This window comes from Protopterus annectens, chromosome 4.part1 (genome assembly GCF_019279795.1).
Source record: "Protopterus annectens isolate FY-2018-M chromosome 4.part1, PAN1.0, whole genome shotgun sequence".
NCBI lineage: Eukaryota > Metazoa > Chordata > Ceratodontiformes > Protopteridae > Protopterus > Protopterus annectens.
In genome coordinates this window covers 144,897,001-144,912,848 of record NC_056734.1, presented here as the reverse complement: position 1 = coordinate 144,912,848, position 15,848 = coordinate 144,897,001, and the positions used below count along the sequence as shown (strand labels likewise).

General features: G+C 41.0%; 1 protein-coding gene across 1 annotated transcript in view; it reads right to left on the bottom strand.

The window, feature by feature from the left end:
* Positions 1-15,848, bottom strand: part of LOC122801189 (collagen alpha-4(IV) chain-like) — a 1,621,248-nt gene that overhangs the window by 1,388,441 nt on the left and 216,959 nt on the right. The window contains exon 4 of the mRNA XM_044070748.1: positions 12,994-13,068. Coding sequence (XP_043926683.1) covers positions 12,994-13,068 — 75 coding nt within the window. The remainder of the gene's footprint in view (positions 1-12,993; positions 13,069-15,848) is intronic.

Sequence of the window (15,848 nt, the reverse complement as noted above, 5' to 3'; positions counted from 1 at the left end):
CAGGATCCCATGGCTGCAACCCTCGACGGTACCCATTACACATCCTTCATGTGTGCGGGACTGGGATGTGGACGCACTTCTATGGACTCGACAATCTGGGGATTTCTGTTCATATGTCCTGCATTTCATGGACACTTGTCATCAACCTTAAACACGCTGGTCGTGCATATGTCTAGCTGTGCCGTAGTCACGGCTGTTCACTCCTTCTAGGTCGGTCGATCGCAGCTGGTAGATGTGCACGGATCAATTTTGGGTCCTACAATGGACACCGATGTGCATATGTAAAGTGTAGAACTTGTTGGACTGTGTCCATCTGGCCAGTGGGTTTGACTGCTGCTGTATGTTCCCCAATCACGGATGACTGTTTGACTACACATATTATGTAGTGCTACGAAAACCATTTTTTTCTGAAATGAACCCACATGGTGTAAATCCGATGATGCAGGTTAGCAACTGGTTTAAATAAACCTCAGAGGCCCCAATGGGAAATATCCGCCACTGTATTGTCATAACTAACACCACCAAAACATGTAGATCCTACTAATTCATTGAAGGATGTTCTTTATAATTGGGAACGCCATAGTTTAACCATCCTATGACCTTCCTAGTTGACGTTGTTGGTGTGCCATTAATATGTGTTCCACAGGTCGCCCATTTGTTCCGCAGTATGGTAGCGTGTGATCCCCATTTTCTTGCTGGCAGAGTGGGTGCTGTGTACGCCGGTATTCGCATGGCGGTCTGACTTTGTATGGGGTGTGTCTACTGTAGTCCCTATCTGTATACACATTCCACACCTGCATTTAGCATTATCCGGTGGATGCTTTGCATTATTAGTGGGGAGTAAGGCATGTGCTACACCCACATCCCTCCCACGGGGCGGGACAACGGATTATCTGCCAAACAACACCGAGCCCCATTTCTGCATACCCAGGATCCCATGGCTGCAACCCTCGACGGTACCCATTACACATCCTTCATGTGTGCGGGACTGGGATGTGGACGCACTTCTATGGACTCGGGACTCTGGGGATTTCTGTCCATATGTCCTGCATTTCATGGACACATGTCATCAACCTTAAACACGCTGGTGGTGCATATGTCTAGCTGTGCCGTAGTCACGGCTGTCGCTTCTTCTGGTAGAACGATAACAGCTGTATGATATTCCATAGTAATCAATTTTTGGGTCCTACAATGGACACCAATGTGCATGTGTAAAGTGTAGAACTTGTTGGACTGTGTCCATCTGGCCAGTGGGTTTGACTGCTGCTGTATGTTCCCCAGTCGCGGATGTCTGTTTGACTACCCGTATTATGTAATGCTAAGAAAACCAGGTTATTCAGAACTGAAAACAAATGGTGTACATCCAAAGATGCAGGTTAGCGACTGCTTTCAATAATCCTCAGATGTCCCAATAGGAAATATCCGCCACTATATTGTTAAAATAACACCACCAAAACATGTAGATCCTATTTATTCATTGACAGATGTTCTTTATAAGTGGGAACGCCATAGTTTAACCATCCTATGACCTTCCTAGTTGACGTTGTTGGTGTGCCATTAATATGTGTTCCACAGGTCACCCATATGTTCCGCGGTATGGAAGCGAGTGATCCCCATTTTCTTGCTGGCAGATTGGGTGCTGTGTACGCCGGTATTCGCACGGCGTTCTGACTTTGTATGGGGAGTGTCTACTGTAGTCCCTATCTGTATTTCCTGTGTTATGCCTTACTGCAGCTGTGTAATTCCACCAGGTTTGCAGTTATGGGTGCCATCTTGGTCGTACGCTTGTCCATCCATGGGAATTGCCTACTGGACACTGGTATAGGGCTGTACACATTTCACACCTGCATTTAGCATTATCCGGTGGATGCTTTGCATTATTAGTGGGGAGTAAGGCATGTGCTACACCCACATCCCTCCCATGGGGCGGGACGATGGATTATCTGCCAAACAACACCGAGCCCCATTTCTGCATACCCAGGATCCCATGGCTGCGACCCTCGACGGTACCCATTACACATCCTTCATGTGTGCGGGACTGGGATGTGGACGCACTTCTATGGACTCGATGATCTGGGGATTTCTGTTCATATGTCCTGCATTTCATGGACACTTGTCATCAACCTTAAACACGCTGGTGGTGCATATGTCTAGCTGTGCTGTACTCACGGCTGTCGCGTCTTCTGGTGGAACGGTAACGGCTGGATGGAATTCTGTACGGATCAATTTTTGGGTCCTACAATGGACACCAATGTGCATATGTAAAGTGTAGAACTTGTTGGACTGTGTCCATGTGGCCAGTGGTTTTGACTGCTGCTGTATGTTCCCCAATCGCGGATGTCTGTTTGACTACCCATATTATGTAGTGCTACGAAAACCAGGTTTTTCAAAACTGAAACCAAATGGTGTACATCCAGAGATGCAGGTTAACAACTGCTTTAAATAATCCCCAGAAGTCCCAATAGGGAAGTATCGCCACTTTATTGTCAGAATGACACCACCATAACAGGTATATCACGAGCACTTTCGCCCGGTCTTACCGGGCATTTTCAAGTGTAATTAGCAGAAACATATAACTAAATAAATAATAATACATATTTTAATAATAAAGTTAATACTATGTTATTTGGACAATAGCTTCTGCTATTGTCATACAATGCTGTGGGTGGTGCCGGTTACCATACATATGGCTTTCTCATAAGCCGACTTCACATTTCTAAACACTAGTGTGGCCTCCTTTAAGGCCCCTGAGCCAGTGGTGAACATTACTCAAGCCACTGCATCACTTACATATGCCTTCTACCAGCACCTACAGGACTGCATGGATCAGGCAATCCCTTACCCAACTGTGGGTCTTTGTACCAATGCCAAGCATCCAGTGTGGTGTACCCCAGCCATACACAAGCTCTACAATGAGAGGAGGTAGCTACTACAAGACAGAGCAGACTCCTTGTGAGGTATGACACCCTTGCTCATTATATGTGAAGAACTACAAGCTCTCATGACATCATCCGGGCAGGTCCCACAGATATATCACCAAGGACTCGACAGACAATCATACGGCCTTCTTTAGCTATGTTGGACACCTGGGAGGAAACTCCCAGATATGCTCTGACTGGGTTCACAATGATGTGAGGTTTACTGAACATACACACATTGCCAACATACTGGTTGACAGGTTCGGTGAAGACATCTCCACCCCTCCCCCCACATGGAGAGATGTCTGTACCAGAAGATTGTGGCCCCCGAATGTTCTGTAACGCACAGGTGGGACATGCTCTCTCCAAGGTAGTGAACACAGCATCCATGGGACCAGATGGTGTCCCGGCTGTGTACTCCGCGATCTCATTGAGGAATTAGACCCACAGTTAGGACAGCTGTGTAATCTTAGCCTCACCTCAGGTAACATACCCAAGTTGTGGCGCATGGCGACTGTAGTCCCACTTCACAGGGGCAGTGCCTCCACTGACCCTGGTTATTACCGTCCCATTAGCTTGAGAAGCCTTATCTGCAAAGACATGGGGAAGGATCATACTGGAGCTCATAGATGATGACATAGGGGACCTGCATACTTTGCATCCAACCCAGTTTGGCTTGGTCAAGGGCAGATCATGCATTTAAAACTTGGTTGACATTTTAGGAACAGTCACCGAGGCCATTGATGAGGGTCAGGCAGTCCATACAGCCTACCTCGACCTGGCAAAGGCCTTCAACACAATACCCCCCTCGGGTATCATTGATAAACCCATCGGCTTGGATGTGAACCCGTACATCGCAGGATGGGTTGCAAACTGGCTAGGTGACACAACCCACACGGTCATAGTTGCTGGCACCATGTCAGACTCACTGCCAGTCACAGGCGGTGTCCCACGGGCCTCTGTCCTGGGTCCACTCTTTTTCTGCATCTACATTTCCAAAGTACAAGCAAACACAGGGGGGTTATGGCTGACATTGTTTGCAGATGACTGCGAACTGGGTGCCATGGTGGGACGGACATCTGACACAGATATCCTTCAAAGGGGCCTCACAGATATGGATATCTGCTGCCAGGGACATGGCCTACAGCTAAATGCCGGGTAATGCATAGTCATACCCATCGGGAAGAACAAGGTCACCCCTAGCCACCATATGGGTGGCAGTCCACTGAGCACAGAGGGAATTACCAGGGATCTGGGGACCCAGGTTGTCAGTCACCATTCGTTCGACACACACGTTGCTAATGTGGTTCGGTAGAACTTCTACATTGCCCACCTGATCATGCAGGGATTCACATCTAGATCAGGGTAGGTCATCATCTCCTTGTACTCATTACTCATTAGACCTATGATTGAGTACATTGCCTCGTTCGGAAGGTATCTGACCCGACACCTGCAGCAGCTGGGAAGGCCCCATAGGTTCATCGTCAGACGGATGCAGGGTGTCAGGTATTTGTGTTATGCTACCCGACTGTAAGGACTCCTGCTCCATTCAGTCACATACCACTTGTTCAGTGGTGACCTGTGCCTGACATACGAGGCCATGTCGACCCATATTTGATGACTATGCTTCACCTAATGGATCTACATCCCTCAGAACCACAGGGGCAGGTGACGTGAACCTTGACACGGTCATTAATAGAATGTGTTGGAGGGACAAATACATCACCCAGACACTCACTATGCTGTGGAACAACATCTCAGTACATGTGAGGCAGAGAACCTTGCTGGCCTTGTTCGAGGGGGATCTTGTCCAATGGATGGGGGATTGCAGATATACCCCAGGGATTACATCATTGTCACTGCTTGACAGAGGTGCAGCAATATAATAGGCATTTTATCTCCAGACTGGAGGGTTGGCAAAGGAAACATAACTATGGCCTAGGGTTATGGCTGCCCTTGGGTAGATAGCCTACTATGTACCTATGGACCTATGAACCTATGTTCATAGTTTGTCCCATTCACACTTGGCTATCCCCTATCCTCATTCATATGTGTATATTTCTGTGGCACATGATTGAACTATGTATTACCTGCAGGTATGCTGTCTACAGTGCACATACATCACGGTTGATTACAGTGTATCTGTGTACCTACCTCTGTGATACTGAGGACTACCACAAATCCTTCACAGCATTACATGCATATGTCCATACTATTATTCTTTGGCCTGAGGGGGGTTGTTAGGGCAACGGTTACACGTGTCCCTGTTTGTGCACGTGTCATGGTGGTGTTTGACCAGCCTCCGTTGCTATCGTGGGATGGACGGTAGTGTTGGTGTGTGTTTGGGATGTGTTTTCACTGCCGGTACATCTGTGGGGGGTGGGGTTGGCACATGTTCCTCTTTGCAGGGAGCCCCATCCTGGACATTTGTGTCATGCATCAACACTTGGCACGTGCCATATGTCCTGTGCTATTCCCACAGTCGTGTATGCCTTCCTGCATTACTACTGCGTGTTACTGGCTGTTTGTATCAGGTACACATGGCTATTATGGTGGATAGCTTGGCCTATTCCCATGCTATGACATACCCATTCATCCAGGCATATACATGTTATTCCATCCTATGCGTTGGCCGTGGGTATTTGGCCATCCGGCAATGCTATTCTCAACGTGTGATGTCCCACCTTCACCTTCTGTGCCTGTGGCACCCTGTTGGGGCATCCTGCTTGGTGGGCAGATGTTCCGCCATATGTGTTGTGTTTGACATGTCTGCATAGCTAATCATCAGTACGGTGGCTGAACATACTGCCTTGTCCAGATGTGCACAGTTATGGGCACCGTGGCGTTTGCACGCCTATGGGGTTTTGACAGGTCCATACCACATGCGGGATGTACACATTCTGCCGACACATTCACATGCAGCCATTTGGATATCTGTACCTGAGGTGGGATGTTAACATGTGGGGTACATATTTGCCCGCGTGGCACTGCCTAGGACAATACTTCTTACTACATTTCAGGTATACCCATTGTGTGTAGGTGTGTAGATGCGCAAGGCTGCTAGCTGGGTTGGGTGCACGGTCGTACATGGGTGCGGATTACATGCTATGATGGTGCTGTTGTGTATTACATTTGCATGTATGGGTTCTGCTTCTGGATATTACGCTTAGGCATACGCCGTCCTATGTGTATGCAATGGGCACATTGCTGGGTGTAGTACATGTTGCTATGCACATGTTTGTCTGTGTTTAGGGTATCTAGTTTCCTTCTTGTTGTTATATCGACACGGCTACCCGGCTGTGTACTCTCACTACTGCTGGTGACCATGCCCATGTGGCTACTTCTATGTAGGTGCGGCGCGCTGACATGCTGCGGTACACCTTCACTGGGTATGCCCACTGACAGTGCATTGCGTGACGGACACGGTATTACGCGTATCCTTTGTTCCTTGGATGGGTACACTTTGGACTTCGTGGGTTAATGTTTGGTTCTCTGTTTTGTGTGAACGGGTACTATGTTGCATAGTCTGCGTACGTTTCATTATCCACGGACCCTGGCTGGTGCGGTTACTATTGCAGGCGGCCTGTGGAAGTCAGCACTTTAGGTTGCTCATCGCCTGCCGGCTTGGCCACGCCTACGGCCGCATCCTACTTGGGCTCGCTCACGTGCCCTCCGCACGTGTCTGTGGTTGCGGCGCGCACTCATTACTATGCATATGGCGCTGCTACGCCAATTATTCACTGCACTGCCGGTGCAAGCCTTACACCGGCCTTGCGCCGAGCTTCATGAATCCTGGGGATTGTGTTATCCCAGTGAAGGCAAGGGACATGAAATTGATGTTGTTAAAGGTACAATACCCTGTGGCAAGTGCAACCAGTGTGTATACATTAACAAAAGTAATAAGTTTGTTCATCCATATACCAAGCAAATGTATGAATTTGATATAGCCGCAAACTGCAACACAAATAATGTGGTTTATTTAGCAGTCTGCATTTTATGTTCAGCCTTCTATATAGGCAAAACCAATAGAAAGTTAAGATTTAGGATTAGGGAACACTTACTTCATATTAGGAATGGAACTTTAACAAATGCACTAGCTAAACATGTGTCTTCTCAAGGGAATGATTATGACTTCACTTTTTTAGTAGTTGAGAAAATTAACCACAGTAATAGGGGTGGGGGCATATGTAAATACACTGACACTTCTGAAACTAGATGGATTATAAGGTTAAGGGAAAATAAGGGGAAGGGATTGAATGAAAGGGTACCCCTGAAGCCAGTTTTAAAGAACATGTTCAAGTAAGAGTTCTATAAAATATACACAGCATTGGATGCTTTGTATAGTTTGAGACACATTGTTGCTTATGTGCTTTTTTAAAAAAGTATATATTTTTGACAGTAGTATTTTACATATTTTTTATATATATTTTTGGATATGTACTTTAGATAGTGCCTTAGTTGAAGGTTGGACGTCGAGCTGGCACCTTGGCATTCGTGAAAATCTACTGCCAATCATTAACGGACTGGAGTTCCGCTGTGGCGACCCCTAACCGAGAAAAGCCGAAAGACAACAACAACTTTAGATAGTATACTAACAATGTATTTTTTATATAAATGTTTTATATACTGTGTCCATATATTGTTGTTTACTATTATATTGTTGTTTTTTTTTTATAAGTGTGTTTTTATAAGTGTAGATTTATTGTTGTAGGATATATAATGGTTGCTTAATTGATTTTTTTATTCTGATTGCTTGAAGTGCATTTAAAAATGGAGATGGCTACCATGCTTTTCATAAGGTCTGATGAAGTGATATGTTTATCATGAAAGCGCTCACCTATTTGCAATAAAGTTTTGCTTGGATTTTGCCTATATTCTGACTGGCTTGAAATTGTGATAACTTCATGAATTGGTTACTCCATTGGGTATTTTTGTGGACTTACAAGTCTAAGATAACTTACATAAGAAAACAGGCAGAGTGCTGATGAGTTGGATGATCAAGACAAAAATGCTTATTGCCTTCTGATTCTCTCTGTTTAAATTGCTATTGCAGTTCTGATAAACATTACATCATCTTTTTACACTTTCCTGGTGTTCACAGGCTACACATTAACTGCATTTACATTCTTGACATCTCCCTTTTTTTATTTTGCAGCTGGTCAGGAAACACAGCAATAAAAATACATTTGCATGTTTAAATATAGCAATTTAATTCTTGGTTAAAACAATAGAAAGAATGTTTTCATCTAGACGGACTGGAGCCGACTTTAGATCAAAGGGTCACAACATGCTTTTACTGGGTCAGTAGAGAGCACTGTTGCCACATTGTTGTAACAGCATTTTTTCCATTTAAGACAACAAGCTTGTGATCCACATTCATATTTACAAATGATAGAATTACGTATAAAATTCTATCTGGCTAGGCTGGCAGCCTTCACAGATAGCGTACTGTGTTTTTATCTGATTAGCCTGAGGGTTTAACTTTATAAAAGTCTTTCATCCTATTCATATAAAAGCCTTGTAGAAACGCTGTTCCCCATCCTTGCATATAAGAAAATTTCTCCAGTTAAAATTGTCTATAGGAAATGTGTCCCATAGTCTCAAACTGTTCATAGCTACTTTCACTTTGACCTTTAAGTGACACTCCCTTACTCCTTCCCATCTAGAAATTACTTAGTTAATTACATAACTTAGGCTAGATTCAGATCTTCTGAGTCTAGACTGTTTCGTATCACTGTGCTCTTAAACCGGCCATCAGTAATAGGGACAAGACAAAAATGCATACGTTACTCAAAGAAAATGTGTGTTAAGATTTACAGAAGAGCAGTCGCTATCTCTGAAAAGTCTCCGAAGCAAAATGTTTAGACAGAGCTCAAGTTTCTGCACGTTCTTGCATGCTAATTATTTTTGAATGTTGCTTTGCACTACAGAGAATGTGTATGTTTTGACTACACACTGGCAGGGCATGTGAAGTCATAATTCTTTTTTGCATGCTTTTTGCTTTCTGCATTGCAGAATGTTATGGCATAGTGTCAGGTTAACAATTCTCTGCGAAAAAGAAAAGGAAACAGTAGAATGTAAACCCTCATAACCCACATTTATTATTAGTGCTGTAGAGGGTAAGAACTCACAAAATTATCACTTTCTAACAATCATGTGTTTTTATGCATTCTGACGTTTTCGTGGGGGCAACAAATGTTGTTTATGACTAGTATGTGTAAGTACAGAAGACAGTAAAGTCTACACCTGTAGTTCCAGCTTCAGTAGTCAGATCAGTCTGGGTTGCCTAGAATGTGATACAAGAATTATTCTTAACTTTATTTTATTCATTTATAGAGTTAAGCACTTAGACTCTTCAGCTGTTATTCTTAAATTTATTATGTTCATTTATTAGTTAATCAGGTAAATGAACTTGTCCTTGGACGCCTCAGTCTTGACTGTGGTTAAAGGTTGCATAAAACATGCACTGTATAAACAAGCTGTAGTTGTACAGGAAAAACAAAAATAAATTAATCTATATGCGATATACAAGCTGCTGATGTAAAGGAAAAATTAATATGAATTAAACTAATTGCACAAAAGCCATATAAAGTGAACAAAGCAAACTGTACTAAGCAGAATAGACAGCACTTATCCAGTAAAGCCTACGTAAATAACATTACTTGACATAATAACAGTACAAAGGATTAACAATCATCAGAGTCAAAAGGATCAGGTAATTAAAGCAAAAACAAATCTGTCTGCAGTTAGTCCTCAATAATAAAAAGCTGAAATAAAATGCCAAGGTATCCTATGTCCCTAAAGCATCCACAGAAAGATTTCTCTGCTAGATTTTCAGCACTTGTTCTGAAGAGTTTTCTGTCTTTCTCATACACTTTCTATCAGCCTTAATCCTGTACAGAAAGAGTTCCCTACAGCACAGCCAGATTTAGAAAAGACTCTTTTCTCTAGATGCATTGAATGATTCGAGTAACTGAAGTGTGATGGGAAAATCCACGGGAAATATTATTAATGAAGGCAGCAAGAAAAAGGGTAGGCATGTCATTTGCAGACAACCAGGTAGCTCTAGGTACAGGTGCAGCCATCAGGTACAGAAGTAGATGCTCAAGAATGCATGACATTGCTGCCTTCACTTCTGTGTTTAGTACGCACAAATTTAAAACTAGAGAAAGTAGATGAAACAGAACCATCAATGCATGGAGTGGGGTGATTTTGCTCTGATACTGGGAAATAAACAAATCAGTTAAGCACTTCTATAGCACAAGACCCAATCTTAACTATTGTTAAACACTCCCTGCTTAACTTGTGAAGACCGGCTATTGCACTAGTCATAGCTTCTAGTACTTACCAGCAAATGATGGCGGCAGAAAAAACAGATTTGTTTCTGCCTGTTAACAGTTCCGGTAATGTGTTCCTGACTTTTTGTAATGAGATGTGTTACGCTGCCTTTCTAGCAGCACTCGCTAAGTGCTTTACTGATTTGGAAAGTTAGTGCTTTCTTCTGTAACTAGTAGCACATGGAGTACATAAAGCTCCATCCACTACAAAGAATTATGATTGGGTCTTCAATCATAACCCTTTATTATGTGTTCGCGACATGGATGCCAAGATTCATCTCAAGAGCAAACCTTAAGAAGTGAGTTTTCATGTCATCTATGTCTCAAGCTTTTAATGAGCAGGTAATTATTGGCGACCCAAACACAATTTTCTATGTTATGCTGATTATAACATTTATACACCAATGAATGTTCTAGCAACTCAAGTCACATGTTCTTTTCACAGTATAGAGGCTGACTTACACTTATTGAAATATCAGGTTCATAATCAGGTTATATACATCCATACTCTCTTATTGGGATGTACACATATACAGCAAACATAGTTTTGTCTACTATTTCTGGTCACTAAAATCACTTAAGGATTCCAATAAAAAGAATTTAACATTGGCAACAAAGGATTACCTTTGCTACTAATGAAGTTTTCATATAGCATTTTAAAATGTGTAATATGGATGATTTTGATAGGCATAGGAAAAAAGTATCACTACATCTACATCTGCACAGTTTGAGAAAACTTAAAAGGAATGTGATGTAATTCAAGAACATATTTTGGTTCTTAACCAGAAAATAAGGCTATAGACCAACAGAAAATTTATGAATTGTTCCAGATGTGCCAGAACATTACATTTAAAAGTATAAACATTAACTGCAAAACAAAGCATACCAATCCAATTTTATGGTATGCCTGTAACATTCTTTGTATTTAGTCATTCTTATGTTAATACACTAAAATTAGTCTGACAGAAATCTATTTAGATTTAAAAATACAGCTTTAAAATTTGGCTCTACTTCACCCTGTCGAAGGCCGACAATATCAAAGCTGATATTGTCGGCACCAAAATGTCGAATGCGAAAGTCGTTGCGCTTGTAAATGGAAATCTCTGTAAGGGGAGATTTCCATTTACTGCAATGCAGTGTGATCTCGGAGTTGCTATATTTAAGTAGTGGGGGGTGTGGGGGGTGCAGGGGGGCTTGCCTGCCTGCATAGAGCAATTTGTTTTGTGTTTGGGTGTTTTTTGTGTGTGTTCGATGTTCAGGGATTTCGACATTTTTGTGTTGATTATTACGCTGTCGACAGTTTGAGTTTTTGACAGTGTAATATAAACGCTTACAATTGCATACCATCACCACTTTTTGAAACAATTGTTGACATGTTCTATAATATCAGTAACAGTAAAAAAATCTTCATATATTCACTGAAAATTCACACTTATATTGAACAAAATGGTTACAATAATATGCTTTTGGTAGGGCCTTTCACAACAGCACAACCTTCTCTGCATGGAAGTCATCTATGAGCACTGTATTTTTTCATCTAACTAACAAGCCATTTGCATGCCTCAAACCTCATACCATACTTGTAACTATAGATTCTGAGTCAGCTTTGAGATGATTTTTGATATTTCACTGACAGGTCTTGTCATCTGGGTTTCATTCAGTCAGAAAGTCACTATGTTTTCTCATGATATTAAGTAGTAATTTCAGTTCCATCTAAATATCTGAGAAAGTCAAACACATTGTCTGATGAATGTACGGCGCAGTGGTGCAGGGCCTCCACTGAAAATTGGTTTCGTTCCAAGTCGGACTTTCCCGGTAAACAAATGTTAAATAAATTAAATAAACGTAACAAATGCATGCAGTGCTTTCACTGTACTTCCTAAGCATCAAAACTAATGTCACAATGTGTACCTGGCTATGTTCATGCTTACGAAATTCAGAGCTTAAAACAGTACCCTAAGGGAAACCGCCAAAATGGAAAACATAAAGCATCAAAGAGTGCAATTTCTGAAAATAGCAACAATGTGGTATGTTGCATAATAAGTGTCATTTTTAACCCCAGTTTGAGTTTTGCATGGATTTGCTCCCGGTGAAGAATATTTATTGCCCTGACATTGTCTTGGTAGTAGAATCACATCAGGAGATTTTTAGCCCTCTGAGTAAGTCACAACATAACCCTCTAATATATTAGGCAGTATAGCTGTATTCACAGTAGTACTACCAAGAAACAGAAAACTATTTCTGTGGTACCCCTATAACATTTTAACGCAAACACAGCAGTGACAATAAGCCTTACTTTACGTACTTATGTATATTAAATATACCATCTGCTATCCTCTGGCCAAATACAAAAATGACTGTAGTTGAACATAATTATGATTTTTTTTTTTCTTCTCATTTTTGGTTTTCTTGCTAAAACAGAAGGAAAACATGCATTTCATTTTTACTAGATAAAACACACTCTAGAAGTGTCATGCATAATGATGCTTAATATGTAACAGAGGACCTTTTAACATTCAGGTTTGCCCCATTAAGTATGCATTTATTTGGAACCATAGTCATGCTATGTAGGGCTTTATAACTTAGCTAATATAAACAAGTTTTTATTCATCGGTTTATCTTTTTGCTTTTTAAAAATGCATAGGAAATGGAGCTAGAATAATTTTAGATATACTGATAAGACAAAGAAAGAAATGAAATGGATTACATATATGAGACAAGTTATAAAGCAAGCTTACCCTAGATCCTTTGGCTGGGAAACATTGACACCCAGTGCAATCTCTTCCTCCACAAGGGCCCGCAATATATTCACCCTAAAAAATTAAGATACAAATAAGAACAATTGCCGCATGTTTTTAGAATGTCGACAATCCATACAGTGTTGCTGACAGCCCAGTCAGTTTTATACAGACCATTATATTGTCACAGTGAAACCTGGGTCACGCATCACCGCAATGTCCCTGTTGTGTTCACATGTTCCTCAGATTAACAAATATAAAACAGAAATGTGGTCCCTGTTGAGCTCACTTCCAATACAGCATTTTAAATGTCTCTGCCTGTGTTACCTTTTTAAAATTTTAATAATCTTGCAATTTACAGATATACTGACAGATACATGCAGAGATATGAGTGTGCATGTACACACATACACAGACACACACACACACACACACACACACACACACACACACACACACACACACACACACACACACACACACGTCTGCACACAAATGAATACAAGTATGGCTTCATTGAAAAATTGACTAATACACAGGTTTGATTATGATTACACCAAACTGTGGCATAGTTTATTAGATTTTGATGAGTAAGGCTTAGTAAACTAGTGTAATCTCAGATCTCATATTGTGATCACAAAGTTGTCAGTACTATACTATGGACCATGGGGATCTGGCACATTCTACCATATTTCCTCTTGTACAGATAATGAATTGCAGTCAGTATCAAGTTCACTGTCCCCAAAAAGGACAACATTGTCTGCCCCTTTAGGCCCAAGTATCATCGGGGGGGACGTAAACACAGGAGGTATAAACAACATCCAGAACTTGTTGGAAATGGTCATGCAGAACTAGCAGTGGATTACAACAGGAATGTTTTGAATTTATCAGATTTTGTTTTATCTCCAGCCCATTTAACTGTCCTTAATAAAGGTTTAACTTTTATCCCGGGTTTCATGGTGTCTGAGGACATGTTTGTTCAAGATGTGATGTCTTTTTGCAGAACGTTAAATTTGAAACTGTTTTTTGGTATCAATGACAATAATTCCACTGATGATAAGTTTGTATATCATAAATCATCATTTTCTCCTCCTATGCATCCTTTGGTTTATCAGTTCCAGAATAGCGTTCTCAAAGATCTGCATTTCTCTAGGTCAGAGATAAACTTTAAACGGAATAATGTAACATCTGTGGAAAAACAAGCTATTGTGGAACTACAAAATAACAAGAACATTGTTATTATTTCTGCAGATAAAGGTGGAGCTGTGGTTGTTTTAAACTGGTGTGATTATGATCAAGAGGCCAAAAGACAGCTGTCTGATGGGAGATATTATTTTGAGATGCATATTAATCCTATCCATCGATTTAAGAAATTAATTGATGATTTTCTACTTCAGGCCAGAGATGAAGCCATTATTACCAATGACATTATGCATCAATTAATGATACAGGATCCAGCAAATCAATATATTTATTTTTTGCCTAAAATTCATAAAAATCCCATTCACCCACTGGGCAGACCCATTGTTTCAGGCAAGGGTTACATTACAGAACCCTTGTCTCTCTATCTAACTAAACACCTAAAGCCCTTGCTCCATCTAGTACATTCTCGATTACAGGACACCACAAACTTCTTGCAGATTGTTTCAGACAGACAATTGGAACCTGATTGGTTGATGTGCACACTTGATGTGTGCACTTTATACACGAATATTCCACATGAATCTGGTCTGGAGGCTTTAACATACTGGCTTGAAGTAGCCAATCTATATCATTCTGACTTTAATTCTTTTTTGGTACAGTTAGCTAGGCACGTTCTCAATAGTAATGCATTTTTCTATCAGGATACTTGTTATTTACAAACAAAGGGCACAGCGATGGGTGCTTCTTTTGCTCCCATTTATGCTGATTTGTTTATGGGCTTTGTTGAGAAACATCTCATTTATGATCATAGGAATAACATCTATTTAGAACATATTGATATCTGGAGACGTTTTCTAGATGATTGTTGGATGGTATGGAAGGGAGGGATAGATATGTTACATGAATTTATATCTTATTTGAATAACAACCCATGGGGATTACAATTTACTGTCCATTATGATCTGAATAGTATCACGTTTTTGGATGTGATCATTAATAGATCACCAGATCACACACTTAGCACTGAAGTATTCAGGAAGTACCCCCAATACAATACTATCCTTCATGCGTCTAGTTTCCATCCACCACACATAGCCCGAAATATTTCCAAATCCCAATTTATTAGATTGAAGCGCATTTGCTCTGATGATTCTTCTTTTCAAAATCAAAGGAAGGATCTCACAAATAGGTTTAAATCTAGGTGTTATGGTATGGGGTATGTGTTACAAGTAAGTAACCTGGCCAACTCAACTAACAGAGAAGAATTTTTAAGGTACAAAGACCATAATATCTCAATAGCCCAACCCATCAGGTTTGTTACAACATACGCTAGGAACACTGGGAACTTAATTCAAAGTATAAATAAGCATTGGAATATTCTACAATGTGATGATGAACTAGCTTACATTATACCAGAAAGAAGTCAGTTTTCATATCGGAAAGGCAAAAATCTTAGTTCCTGTTTTAATCATTACAAACATGGGTCTATGTATCAACCATCCCAATATATACAAACCACTTTATCAGGTGATCCTCTAGTTGGCTGTTATCCATGTGGACATTGTACCCACTGTGACAAGGTGATGAAATCCAAACAATTCTCCAGTCGTAATAGCTCTGTAGTTTATGATAAAAAATTTTTTGCCAGTTTTTTTGCCAATTGTAGTACCGATTGGTTAATATATCAAGCTACATGTATTTGTGGTTTCTTT